This window comes from Castanea sativa, chromosome 1 (genome assembly GCF_040712315.1).
Source record: "Castanea sativa cultivar Marrone di Chiusa Pesio chromosome 1, ASM4071231v1".
NCBI lineage: Eukaryota > Viridiplantae > Streptophyta > Magnoliopsida > Fagales > Fagaceae > Castanea > Castanea sativa.
Genome location: NC_134013.1, coordinates 48,112,954 through 48,125,971, shown reverse-complemented (window position 1 = coordinate 48,125,971; position 13,018 = coordinate 48,112,954). Strand labels below are relative to the sequence as shown.

At 34.6% G+C, this 13,018-nt stretch overlaps 2 protein-coding genes across 2 annotated transcripts; one reads left to right on the top strand and one right to left on the bottom strand.

Annotated features, from left to right (window-relative positions):
- The first annotated feature begins 923 nt into the window (after positions 1-923).
- LOC142609170 (uncharacterized) lies at positions 924-3,547 on the top strand. The gene is made up of 2 exons (XM_075780788.1): positions 924-1,107; positions 2,763-3,547. Exon 2 carries the CDS (start codon positions 2,765-2,767, stop codon positions 3,068-3,070), a length of 306 nt encoding a protein of 101 aa, XP_075636903.1. The 5' UTR covers positions 924-1,107; positions 2,763-2,764; the 3' UTR covers positions 3,071-3,547.
- A 3,609-nt stretch (positions 3,548-7,156) lies between these two features.
- Positions 7,157-10,732, bottom strand: LOC142605592 (uncharacterized). The gene is made up of 3 exons (XM_075777011.1): positions 10,513-10,732; positions 9,921-10,068; positions 7,157-7,473 (listed from the first exon to the last, which is right to left on the bottom strand). Exons 1-3 carry the CDS (start codon positions 10,565-10,567, stop codon positions 7,395-7,397), a joined length of 282 nt encoding a protein of 93 aa, XP_075633126.1. The 5' UTR covers positions 10,568-10,732; the 3' UTR covers positions 7,157-7,394.
- Between the last annotated feature and the right edge of the window lie 2,286 nt (positions 10,733-13,018).

Sequence of the window (13,018 nt, the reverse complement as noted above, 5' to 3'; positions counted from 1 at the left end):
GCATTAGAATTTGCTCTGGAATTGGGTATAGTTTCAGCCATTCTTGAAAGTGATTTGGAGAATCTTTTTTAATGGCCTCCTTTGGTCTTTTGTTACAAAATGCAAAATTGGTTACAGAGTCTTTCCATATTGTTAGATTTTCTCATACTCACCGAGAGGGAAACTCTATAACTCACATGTGTGGATGGAAAATGTTCTACCACATATCTCTATTGTAATTCAAGTCAATTTGCTTGTTATTACTTAATAAAATTTATAGCTTCATTCTTATTAAAAAAAAAAATTAGAGCAAGCTACATTATTTGGGTGTGAAATTCAGTTGCGTGAGGATGCATTGTGCCAGTCAAAGGCTTATTTTATCACCAACTCACTTTGTCAAACCAATTAAATCTAAATATTGGATTATTAACAATGAATATCAATGGCCAATCAAATAATGCAAGAACTGTCATTGAAGATGCATTAGGGGATGAAATACCATTTTAGACACCAAAGTATAGGTTTGTTCTGTGGGTTTCAGTTAGCTTAACTGATAAAGTTTCTAACGGTTGAATAAGAAATCTGATGATAAAATAATCATCATCAGGAGTGGAAAGCCCTAGGTTAAAACATTCTATAAAAAAAAAGTGTTGTTTTGTTCTTTGTAACCAATCGCATAAATACATGAATTTTTAGGCCCAAGTTGGTAAGAGTTGTAAAATTTAAATTCAAGACCTCCCTTTAATGTAATCTTTATTGACAAAAATATAGAAAAAAAATGCTCATACACCCCCTAAACTTTCAACTACTGGTCAAAAGACCCTCTCAACTTTTTTATTGATCAATTTACTCCTTAAACTATTCACAACTGCCAAATCAATACTTCATTACTTCAGTTATTTACACGTTAAAACACTAACCGAATAAGCACATGTCACGTGACTTTAAAATGCAAACTAAAAAAAAACCCAAACGTCCAAAACGCAACGGAAGGAGGTGAAGAGAACCAGGTCCGGCAGAGAGAGAGAGAATCCACGCCGTTCAGAGCCACTGCCGAGCTTCTCTCCGCCGTCTCACCGCCTTTGTCCCAGCGGCGCCTTGGTGGTTCCGCCGCACTGTTCAATCTGGGTATGTCTTCTTCTTCTTCTTCTTTTTCCTTCTTACGTATTGCTATTTAAATCTTGTAAGAACTTTTTTTTTTTTTTATCTCCATGTGCGAATTTTTATAGTAGAAATTCTTGTTTTGGTTTAATTTTTGGGTTGGGTCTCTGTGAAATTCTTGGTTTTTTACAATCTCCATTTGCCTTTCACCAACTGTTGCATTTGAGTATGTCCTAAAGCTGTTTGATTAAATGTCTGAGAGAGATATGGCTATACAAGGCTTGGAATTTAGGAGTTGCTGAACCTAAAAAGGTATCCATGGTGTCAAAGTAGGATTGTCCCTTTTGCTTGTATAATTATTTTACCATATGAGGCCTTTGTATGATGGTGTTGGAGGGAATGCTATGTGGGCAGTTATGACTGTTGTCGTTGTTTTGAATCGACAGTGCGTTAGTACTTGGCACTCTTTTCTTCTTCTTGTTTTGACAAATATGGTAAGATTTAATATGTCTGACAAAGCCTTCCAACTATAATCAACATAGTTCAGCCACATGACAGAAATGCACGAGTGAATTGATAAAATAAGATAACATTTGTTCTAAAATACCAAACCGCAGCCTCAGCCCTCAACTATGTCAAATTCTTAAAGGAGAGTATAGTATCTATGGACATTACCCACAAAAGTCTGAGTTACTAGTTCAACTTTTGTCCTATGCTAGAAGCGAATATGGAAAACTACTGTAAAGAAAAACTATTGGTGTGTACGTTTCATGTTTATCAAGCTATTTTCAATTCAAAAATAATGTTGGCCATAGGCTAAAGATACAATACCTTCAGCTGCTGGAATAGTAAGTCACAACATGTCAAAAAACAGAAAAAGGATAAGAAAAAATAAACAGAAGCATGAGAAAGTAGCTCAAGCTTTCTTGATTGAGCTTCTGCTTTTGCATTTTGTAGGTTGACCCAAGCTTGAATCTTTGCTTCTTCTCTTTGATACCTATAACCCAAAATCAAAATTGGTACCAAGATACTGCATAATACAAGTAAATGTTGCAACTTTACAACCCAATTACCTGAGACAGCACTTAGTCTTTTCCTCTTCTTCCCATGCAGCAGCTCTGGAGTCTGAAACACTTTTCCTGCACCCATGATCTTCCTCAAAATGCCTCAAGCTCTTCGATACTTGCTCTTCCTCCTCTTCCCTTGAGCTCCAATTCGACGTGGCCTAATCATATTGATTCCCAAGTTGTAACTTAGCTAAATGGCACTCTTGCAGCTGGGAAATGTCAATGGTCTACTGACTAAGCCACCATGTTAGAGCAGTACTACTACTAGAACTAGAAGTCTAGAACTAGTTTCTGAAGCAGAGATTTCTATTCCAACATCATTGCTTCTCATACTGCTTCTCAGTTCAGTTAAAGGTTCATTCATGTGCATAATCCATTTATAAATGGTAAACAATGATATTGATTAGCAACAACCATGCATATTGTAATATTTTGAATTATGTGAATTGAATTAGCAGCAATCATGCACATGTGCATGTGCAAATTGTTATATTTTTTTTCCCACTATTCTCTCTCTCTCTCTTTATATATATTATATATATATATATATATATTTTTTTAAATTTTGTTTTCTCCAGCTCTTCTATTAATGTTCTTGCTAATTTTGTATTGTAGCCATGGATGAATGTCCACTGTCACTCCCTGGAAATTCACCTTCTATGCCAAATGTACAAGCCCCTCAATCCCAATATGATTCTATTGAGGCTGATGGCCAATCTGAAATTGTTAATGTTCCAATTGATGTGGAGGATGACGAGGATGACGAAGATTACAATTTGAGTGATTTTTCTGAATCTGATGATGATATAATTGAAGATTTTGGTATGGAGGATGATGGAATCAATAGAGCTATTGGAGGCAAGCAACTTGAGGGAGTTTGGAATGGTGAAGGAGATCAGATCATGGGGATAGTGATGAGTTAAGGAGTGCAGAAGGGTCATCTGATGATGAAGAGAATTCAAGGCCTAGGTTCCCTGAGTTTAACCAATGCATTGGCATGGAGAATGTACAGCTAGTAAAGGATAAAAAATTTGCATCACATGTCGTCTTCAAGGAGGCACTAAAGGAGTGGTGTATTAAAGAAAAACATGATTTTGAGTATAAGCACAATGATAAGTCAAAGTTGTACAAAGGACAACACTAGTGGAAGCAAGAAGGATAAGGGAAAGGCTAAGTTCTAGTGGTAGCAAGAAGATAAATAATTTTTTAGTTCAATATTTTGTTTAGTGATACACGGCCTTCTAAAAATACTGATGGAGCCAGTATTCTTTTGTTTTTCAATATTGCTGGAAAAGTGTAATTATTGATTCATTGAGTTTTTTTTTTTTTGCCAAACAATATACTATTTGTAAACACTCATTTAATATTTCAATTGGCATATTGAGATCCTTTTAAGTCAATATTGCTGGAAAAGGGTAATGATTGATTTATTTTCTTAGAGTTATTGCATAAAGTTTAATTCATGGCAAATTGGGACACATTCATTTTTTGGTGGTGGTGTAAAAGCTGTGAGTTTGAAAATTGCTGGTTCCACATTAACCCTTTGTTCACTCAAGCCAAATTAGAACTGATGCTAATGGCTAATATTTAACATGCGGCTCAAATGCGGATTATGTCCAAGTAAGTTAATATTTTCTAACTAAAGGTGTAGACAAACCATATCAATTATCTTAAGTTAAAGGAAAAATCAAAAAAAGAGAAGAAGTACGCATCAACCAAATCACTCATACAACTTGAATCAAAATAAAGAGAAGAAGTAAGATCATCCCAAGGTTGTTTACTTTCCTCATTGACTACTTGAATTATTATAGTGTCAAATCTACATCATACAACTCAAACCCTCCACAGCAGCGTCTCAATTTAATGGTTGTAAAAGAACCTATAACAGAAGGGGGACATATCCCATTGGCTTCTATTTTTCATTGTTCCTATATGACTTGAAACCTTTACAAGTATCAATGGAAGAAGAATGAATGGGCAAGTTGTTAATGTATATATAATATACATTAACAACTTGCCATTTCAAATGTCAAATATGTTGTCTATTTTGAAAAATATTCAAGAACACAAGCAATTCCACACCCATTTTCACAGCTATCCTATGTGGTGGATTGTGATTAATTGTCTTTTCCATTGACCTACTACTTTTTTCCTACTATTCATAGTCAGCCACATCATATTGTTGTGAACATAGATGTGAAATTGATTGTCATCCTAGAAATTTTCTAATTTTGGTATGCCTCTACACTTATTGTTATTTTTTACCTTATCCATGGGCTCAAAAATTTGGATTTTGCCCAGTGTGCTAGGAGCACTTGCAAAATCCGTAAGTGTACGTGCTAGCCACATGCATAATAAAGTTTGCATGTAACTATTTATTGTACTCGTTCAAATCTTAAACTAATTAGCACTGCCCAGTTAGGCGAGTTGGTACCTCCATAAGCCACAAGTGCTTGGGGGAGCAGGGGGTACCTAATTAAAATGCAAAATGTCGAGATTGAGATCCCTCAAATTTAGCAAGTTCTGTAGAGTTATATTCCTTACAAGGGCACAACAAAGTTGGTTTAGTCAACAGATTATCCAAAATTGGTACAAAACTAAATGGTTCTAATATCCAAATGTGAATAAAGCTCAAAGTTGCCATTCTTCTAAGAATGAAGCAACCAAAAGCTTTGTTTCATATGCAAAGATGGATATTAATTCTCTTGATTTATTATAAAACCTTGTCTCAAAGCTATTCACTTGAGTCTAAACCTCTAATATAAGAGGCAATTAAACTTCACATGTGCTCGTGTGTGTGGTAGCACAAATAGTTCACTCTCTCTCCTTCACCACCTCCTTTACTTTATAACACTGTGTATTAAGGCTATATTTTTTTCTTCTGTAAGTATCATTAGAAGATTCTTCACAATGCACCACTAGCCTCTATTTTGTATTAGTGATAGGTCCAAAGTCCCATTTAGCATGCCGCATCAAAAATTGACCCTGACAATATTTACGACTAGATAAATGGGACGGACAAGGAGCCGATAGTGTTTGGGTAGTAGTGGGTTTTTTCTCAATGGAATTTTGTGTGGTAATGATGAAAAAGCAAGATCCCTTGAGCCTCCCATATTTGGAATGGTAGACATCTTTGATCTTTCAAAGAGCTTAAGTATGTATTCAAAGACAGAAAAGTATGTATTTAAAGACACAGAGATTCCTACTATTCATTTCTGTTCCTAGAAATTATAGGACAAGGACGTTATATATTAGGCTCCCTTATCCACTTTATGGCATCTACTTTGGGATGACTACTCTTTTCAATACATTAACTGGTTTTTGGTGTAAGCGAAATTTGAACTTTATATCTCTTATTCGACATCAAGAGATTTCATCGATTAAACTAACTGAAATCCACGCAACCACACTACTTTACTACTTGGTTCTTAGCAAGGCTGGCCCTAGGCCTAGGCCATTTAGGCCATGGCCTAAGGCCCCCTAACATGGAAAGGCCCCCAAATATGGGGGCAGTAAGTGTTTTTTTTTTTTTTTTCAATTAAAAAAATATGAGTTAAGTGTACATTTTTTTTTTCAAATGCCTAAGATATTTGAGTAATGCTAGTATGTTACAAGTTTTATTATAAAGTCCTATAAATTGACATTCACCAATCACATGAAATAATTCAATACTCATTTATTCTTTTGTTGAAGTATCACCTCATTACTATATTAGTTTGTAAGCCTTTTGCAATAAAATTTATAGTAAGTTTAGCATTTTCTCCACAAAAAAGAAAAAAGAAAAAAAAGAATTAATAGAAATGCAACCTAATCTCCATTAAGTGAATGAAAAATGCTAAAAATAATACAAATTTTACGACAAAAATCTTATAAATTGATGTGACATTAATATGATTGGTGTCACTTAGGCAATATAATAAATGAATGTTTGAATAAATATATATATTTTTAAAATTGGTGATATGCTTGTTTGTAAAATTTATATAGCAAGAATCATTAGCTCACTTTGGGTGAATTATCTATATTAATAAGTATGAATTAGTAATAAATTTGAAATAAAAAAATATAATAAAAAATAAACTAAAAAACTGTATTATTTAAGTGATATTTAGATGTAGAAGGCCTCTTTATAATTTTCGCCTTAGGCCTCAAATTATCTTGGGCCGGCCTGGTTCTTAGCAATTATATATTCAAGTTTAAAGTCTAAACCACCAGCCACTAGGCATGCTATTCCATTAAGATGCATTCGTAAACAGGTATTGCCATTATTTGCCTTGGTCCGAATACATGCAAACTAATCAGTCATGTTAACACCACCACCCTGACAATAATTAGTGTCTACAGCATTTTGGGTTAGTGATTGAAGAAGAAGAAAAAAATGCAATCATTTGATTAGTTTACCCAAACATGCGCGGTACTCATTTTGTCTATCATGATGGATCTGTGGTTTTTCTTTTATAAGCAAGTTTTTTCTATTTAATAGAACTTTAGTTGGCAGAGTCATGGAAGAAGCATTATGGCAAGAGAGGGGGAGGGGAGTGGGGTGTGGGAGAGCAGCTTTCATGCGTACTCTGGGCATTGAATGGCAGAAGGCTAGAGGCTCTTCAGCAATAATTTTTTAGAATAAGATCCCTTCTCATTTAAAAAATAAAATTCAAAAAAGTTTATATGAGATAGAATTCATAGTCTCCTACCCCACAAGAACTTATACCTGTGAAGTGACTATCACACCATGGGTGTGCTGTAGTATTTATTTGATTTTGTGTGGTTTACATCAATTCCCTCCAATTTTTAACTAGATGTGAATAAAATTGGAGGAAATTAAAGGATCTCAATCAAAGGGGACAGGATTATCTCCCGCAAAGGGAAAGCTCCAAATTGACATAGTTTTTCTCTTTAACAAGTCATTCTATTTCGATAGTATTCTATGAGGTTTAATCGTGGGGGCTAGTCACCTTTAAAGTCTTACTGTAACAAAAAAAAGGGGGGGGGGGGGTGAAAACGCATACTAATTCCACCAGAATTTATTATTTTTCCTTCCCAACAACAGAGTTTCAGAAGAAAATTGTAAACATGTGAAGACAAAATCAAGTTGCAGCATAATATGCATCACCCCCAATAGATAAAACTGTGACTGAATAATATGCATCACGCTGATGGATTAGAACTCTTAACCCCCATGCATTAAATAACAAACTGAACATTGAATGCTACACCATAAATGGGCTTTTACAGAAAAGTATGAGACTATACTCCTGCAGATGCTTTTCCGTCTTGTTGAAGCACGTATTCTCTCTTCATTTCTTCCAAAACAGTATCACTGGTGCTGCAAAAGCCAAAAGAAATTGTAAGGTATTTGAATATTCATAGAAATATATTATAGGGCAATTAAATAAATCCTATCAATTATGTTTAATTCACCCTTTTGCTGATCATAACCCACCCACCCACCCAAAAAAAAAAAAAAACCCAAGTAAGAGCTCTAGTAAATTTACAATAAAGACATCAGGCTCTGATGTTCCAAATTAGGTTTCCAAGTTGTCTATATAAATGCATATGGCAGCCAGTAGCAAGTTTGAAGTAATTGGAAAGATGTGTGTTCTGGAGGACACACATCATATTAATCATCATTTCAACAAATGGGGAAAACTGAATTTTAAAGACTAATTAAGAAAGACACCATCCTTGTATTCACACACATCAGATGACAACCGTGGGTCACACCAATGATCAATTCTATAATGATAAGAATAACAAAGCCATTATGTAATCTTGATATCTAGAAACACTGAAAATTTAATATGAGAAACCACCAAAGCTAAATGTCATCACAGGGTAAAAATTAGGTAATTGCAACATGGTGATCGATGTCACACCCGAAAGATACATAATGCAGGTTGAACACAGAACAGGATCAAATGCAACTTCAGTTGAGTTTAAGAAAGTCAACCAGAAATGCCATTATCCACTGTCACTTCAGGAATTTTTTTTAGCAAATGTGTAAGAACCACAACCCTCTTGTGATTGGTTCCTCTACAAGTTTGCAACAATAGTTAGCTGACCAACCAACCAAAGAAAATATCTTAGGCCAGTTGCCTTAAAAGGTGAAAGTGAAAGCATCAAACATTTCATACCAACCCACTGCCCAGGAAACCCAACCATGGATGTCACAGTGACACAGATTTGGTGCTCCAATAAATTGATAGAACCTTCCTTAGGTGGTGCCATGCATGGCTACAAGAACTCACTGGAGATGACTATTATGTTAAGAAATACTCCACTAATAGTATTGGCACAATGCCAAACAACTGTCACTTTCTACTTCTTCTTATGATTTCCAAGTATTTTAACCAAGTTCAACAGCTACCAGATGACACACGAGGAATTATCTGAGGATAACTTGAGGAAGAGAAGCATTGTTTTGGTGAGTTGGTGTTGTATGCTTAAGAGGGATGGGAAGATAGTTGATCATTTGCTTATACATTGTCCTTTGGCCTGAAAGTAGTGGGATGTGGTGTTTGCCCTTTTTGGAGCTCACTGGGTGATGCCTCAAGGGGTTATAGACTTACTAGCTTGTTGACAAAGGCCTTTTTATGCAACATTAGAATGGCGGAATCTGGAAGGCCATCCCTCATTGCTTGGTGCGGTGCCTTTGGCAGGAAGGAAATGCTAGGAACTTCAAGGGGTGTGAAAGGACAGCTTAAGACCTGAACTTGCAGGTTCTTAGATCCCTATTTGAATGGATGACTGCATCAGGAATTTTTTCTTTCTCAAACTTATTAAATTTTATTGATCTTTGTAACCTTGGATCTTAAGGGGAGTTGTACACCTAGTATACACCCTGTGTACCTGGTGCATTTATTCATCTAATAAAACTTATTACTTGAAAAATAAAAAATAAAATAAAAATGGCATACACGAGATAAGGCTTTACAGCACTATGTCCAAGTAGAAAGAAAAACACCTCATATCTTGGTGAAGTGGTTAAACTTTTGAAGAGCTCCCATGCTCTAGACCATGCAGTACAATGAGTAGTGAACAGTTGCAGTTTGCTAGAAGGAGATTAATGGAAATGGAGCGAATATGATTTCAGTGGTTTAAATTCATTTTTGGTAGTTCCATATTAATTACTTATAGACGCTTCTCCAAAAGAAGGTGAATTTACAGTTTAGAAAAAATCTGTTCTTAACATAATATTTCAAAAGCTAAAGAAAAACCTCAATGAGTTGGTCAATATACACTCATAGGATCAGCTGGATCCACTTATGGAAGATGGTAATAACAACTTTATTAGTTGTGCTATGTTCTACAACACAATCTCCAAAGACTATCAGATGAAAGTTATGCTACATGTGAACCCATCAAAATCCGAGTCATTCTTTCCACAATATCACTACTGCTTAATGACGCTAAAAAAAGAGTTTCTTGCAGGCCTATAATTGGGTCCTCAAGCATCCTAAATTTGTAAAGTGAATTAAGGTGGAAAGGCATTTATGTACGCTGTACACATAAATATTTTTCAATTGTTGGTTTTCATTTTCATTTTACCAAAGAATATACATCATTCCATAGCCACACCTCTCAGAACAGCACAACAGAAATTAAATTGGATTATATGCAGAATCAAAAGAATTGGACTATATGCATACCACAAACAAAGCACAAACACACACACACACACACTCCAATATTGCTAGCATACAAAAAATGCAGAAACAATGAAACGAAATATCAATACAAAAAGTTGCTTGTAAAAAAAAAAATCACACTTACTATTGATGGAGGCAACCATTCAACTCTTTAGCAAGTTCCCGACACGCCCAAACAACCGATAACGTTCTTCCCAACGCACATTGAGCATACTTTGAAGCGTACTGATCACACTCCTTAAGTGCCTTCTGCTTCATTTTGCTTCTTAAAGCTACATTTGTATAACACACATTAGCTCATTTAGGAATACCTCACATATATACAAATTCCAAAATCAAAATTTAAACATATATAAAAGATGAAAGACAAAAATACAGTATATAGTAATTGTAATTGTATCAAATAAAACATTCTACAAGCAAAAATTAAAATTTTCTTTCATAGAACAGAAAATTACACACTCAAATTTAACCTCAGCTGATTTAATTCTTTCTTGGAAGAGTTAATATTTAATATAAAATAAATGAAAGTAAATTTTAGTGGGCATTCACGAAAATTAGAAAATGAAACTCTATGATTGTTTAGTAGCCGAGGAATGCAGAGAGAAGTATAAAAATGCAGAAAATTTTAAACACATAATATATTTTTTTTTTTCTCAGGAACCAAACAAGGGGTTTAGGGTTTTAAGTAATGCAATGAGAAATTGGTTGGTTACCTTCTTCTACTTTCTTCTTCACGTGATTCTCACGTGCTTCCTGTATGTACCCCATCGAAGAATACCACTACAAAATTCAAACTCTCTCTCTCTCTCTCTCTCTCTCTCTCTCAGAGTTCCTTAGCTCAGAGAAGAGAACCCTATTATTTTTTTGAACTCACTGTGTCAAAGACACGTACTGGCTGGGTGACTGTGTGAGCCTCATGCCTGTTTTTTTTTCATTTTGCTCGCAGGCAGATGAGTGTATCACTTTTTGATGGGCTGCCATATTGGGCCAGATTGTATGATATTTGGGCCATTACACAATTAATATATAACAGCCTCATCACTTTTTGATGAGGCTTTTTTTTATTTTTTATTTTATTTAGTATTATAATTTTTCTTTTATCACAATTTGAAAAAGTAGATAGAAATTTTTTTCAAAGAGAATATGACTCATTTTTCAATTAGAAGCTTTTGCGTGTTTATCCAAATCCAATTGATGATATAACAGTTATAAAAAAAAATTGATAATGTAATAAATTCAAAAAAATTAAAAAAAAAGATAATATAATAGTTTAAAAAAGAAACATGGGATGGTTTAGTTTGACACTTTTTTTTTTTTTTTACATGGGATAGTTTTTCCTTACTGTAGGGGTAGTTATTTTCTTTCAAACATGAGTAGTGGGAAGTTCTTTTTTGAGAAGAAAAGTGGGGAAGTTTTATTGTATACGTACTTTTTAAAGAGAAATTTTGTTAGAAAATGTGGAAAAGATAAATACGTGGGGAGTTTTTTAAGCTATTGAGTAGAAGTAGGAATTTATTATTTTGTCAATTTACTATTTTAACCCAATTTTTAAGTTGGTTAATTAATTTAGGGGTATTTTTTTACAGTAAAAAAAGCAATAAATAACTTTCTGAATTCTCTTAATATATACAGATAAACTCAATATATATATGTGTGTATATATATATATATATATATATATATATATATATATATTTTTTTTTTTTTTTTTTGAAATGAAACCCAATACCTTTTAAAGCATATGATAGGCATTGCTTAAATCTTCTAGATGAATGACCTGTCCTTATCAGCTAAGCTTGTCATGTGATTATGTGAAAGACAACTGTTGCTTCATGTTCCATGAATATTTTTTCTATCAATTCTATCACCCAATTTTATCATAAGCATGGAAAAAATTTTAAGTACTTTTGGAATATAGTAATTCCATATTCACAATAAATCCACCATAAATTTAATTATTAGACCACATTGTAAATGTGAGGAAAAATAACAATTACACCGTACTCAAAGTGTATATAAAAATTACCCATACAAAACATTCTCATGAATCATGAGAAGATGAGGCAGGTAGGCAAAAATGTCGATGCAGGGCAGAGACATTTTTCCATCAATACCCAAGTGTAGACTGTAGAGAGGGATTTGTCTGTTCAAGCTAATGATAAAAATAAAAATTAATTAAAAAAAAAAAACCACGCACACAAAATTGTTAATCTTCTATATGTACTGACTCTTTGGTGTGTGGTATAGACTCTTTAATCATTCATAATCAAGTTGTCAGAGCAACCACATCAGTTTGTTTAAAAATTTTTGTCTATTTTACACTAAAAACCTACTTTTTCTATTTTACACTATTACATTTCCAAAATACCCACATCAGTTCATCTATTTTACACATCTATTCTAATTAAATAATATTATTTATTATTTTTTATTATTATATATTAATACTCACTCTCATCGGTTCCTCTCAATTTTTACTTTTTCAGCTCTCTCAAGTCTCACCCGTTCTCTCCTTCCCTCACTCTCTCCCTCACAGCCGCCTCACCCAGCCTACTGTCGCCGCCAATCCAGCTCGCCACCTCAGCCCTCCACCGATTTGGCCTCCCTCTTTCCTTCGCCCCTCCCTCTCTCCTCCACCACCAACCCTTCGCCTCTCACCCCCAACTGACGACCCTTTGCCTCCCACCCCCAACCGACTACAGCAATGGAAGATCCGGCGACAGCAATGGAAGACCCGACGACAGCAAATTGAGTGGCAGATCCAGCTCCGTTGGGCATTTCACATGAGTTTTCCATTAAGTATGGCTTGGGCTGGGTTTTCCGATGGGTTTGGACTGTTTTTGGGTTGGGTTTACCGGTGAGTTTTGATTTATTTTGAGTTGGGTTTTCAGTGGGTTTGTCTTGATTTAGAGTTGGATTTTCTAATTGCTTTTCCGTTGATTTTGGATTAATTTTATGTTGATTTTGGGTTAATTCTCTGTGGTAGGTTGTGGTGTTTGGTAGTGGCGCTGGGTTTGGTGGTTATTCTGGCGCACTGGGTTGTTGTAATGGTTGGAAAAGAGAAGTAGTTTGATAAAGGAGAGAGAGAGAGAAAAAGAATTAAAAAATCGTTTAAACGTAAATAGTAGCCGTGTATATTTACATGGTTACTGTTCATTTGCACAGCCGGTTGTATATTTTGCACAATTTTACACTCACTGATGTGAGGTGTTTTTTTTT

What these genes read in the sequence shown, in the direction of transcription:
- LOC142605592 (XM_075777011.1), bottom strand. Translation starts at nt 10,567, where the DNA reads ATGGGGTACATACAGGAAGCACGTGAGAATCACGTGAAGAAGAAAGTA. An exon ending in GAAGAAGAAAGTAGAAGAAG is followed by an intron (nt 10,069 to 10,512) that starts GTAACCAACCAA and finishes ATACAAATGTAG; the next exon opens with CTTTAAGAAGCAAAATGAAG. An exon ending in AATGGTTGCCTCCATCAATA is followed by an intron (nt 7,474 to 9,920) that starts GTAAGTGTGATT and finishes TGGCTTTTGCAG; the next exon opens with CACCAGTGATACTGTTTTGG.
- LOC142609170 (XM_075780788.1), top strand. Translation starts at nt 2,765, where the DNA reads ATGGATGAATGTCCACTGTCACTCCCTGGAAATTCACCTTCTATGCCA.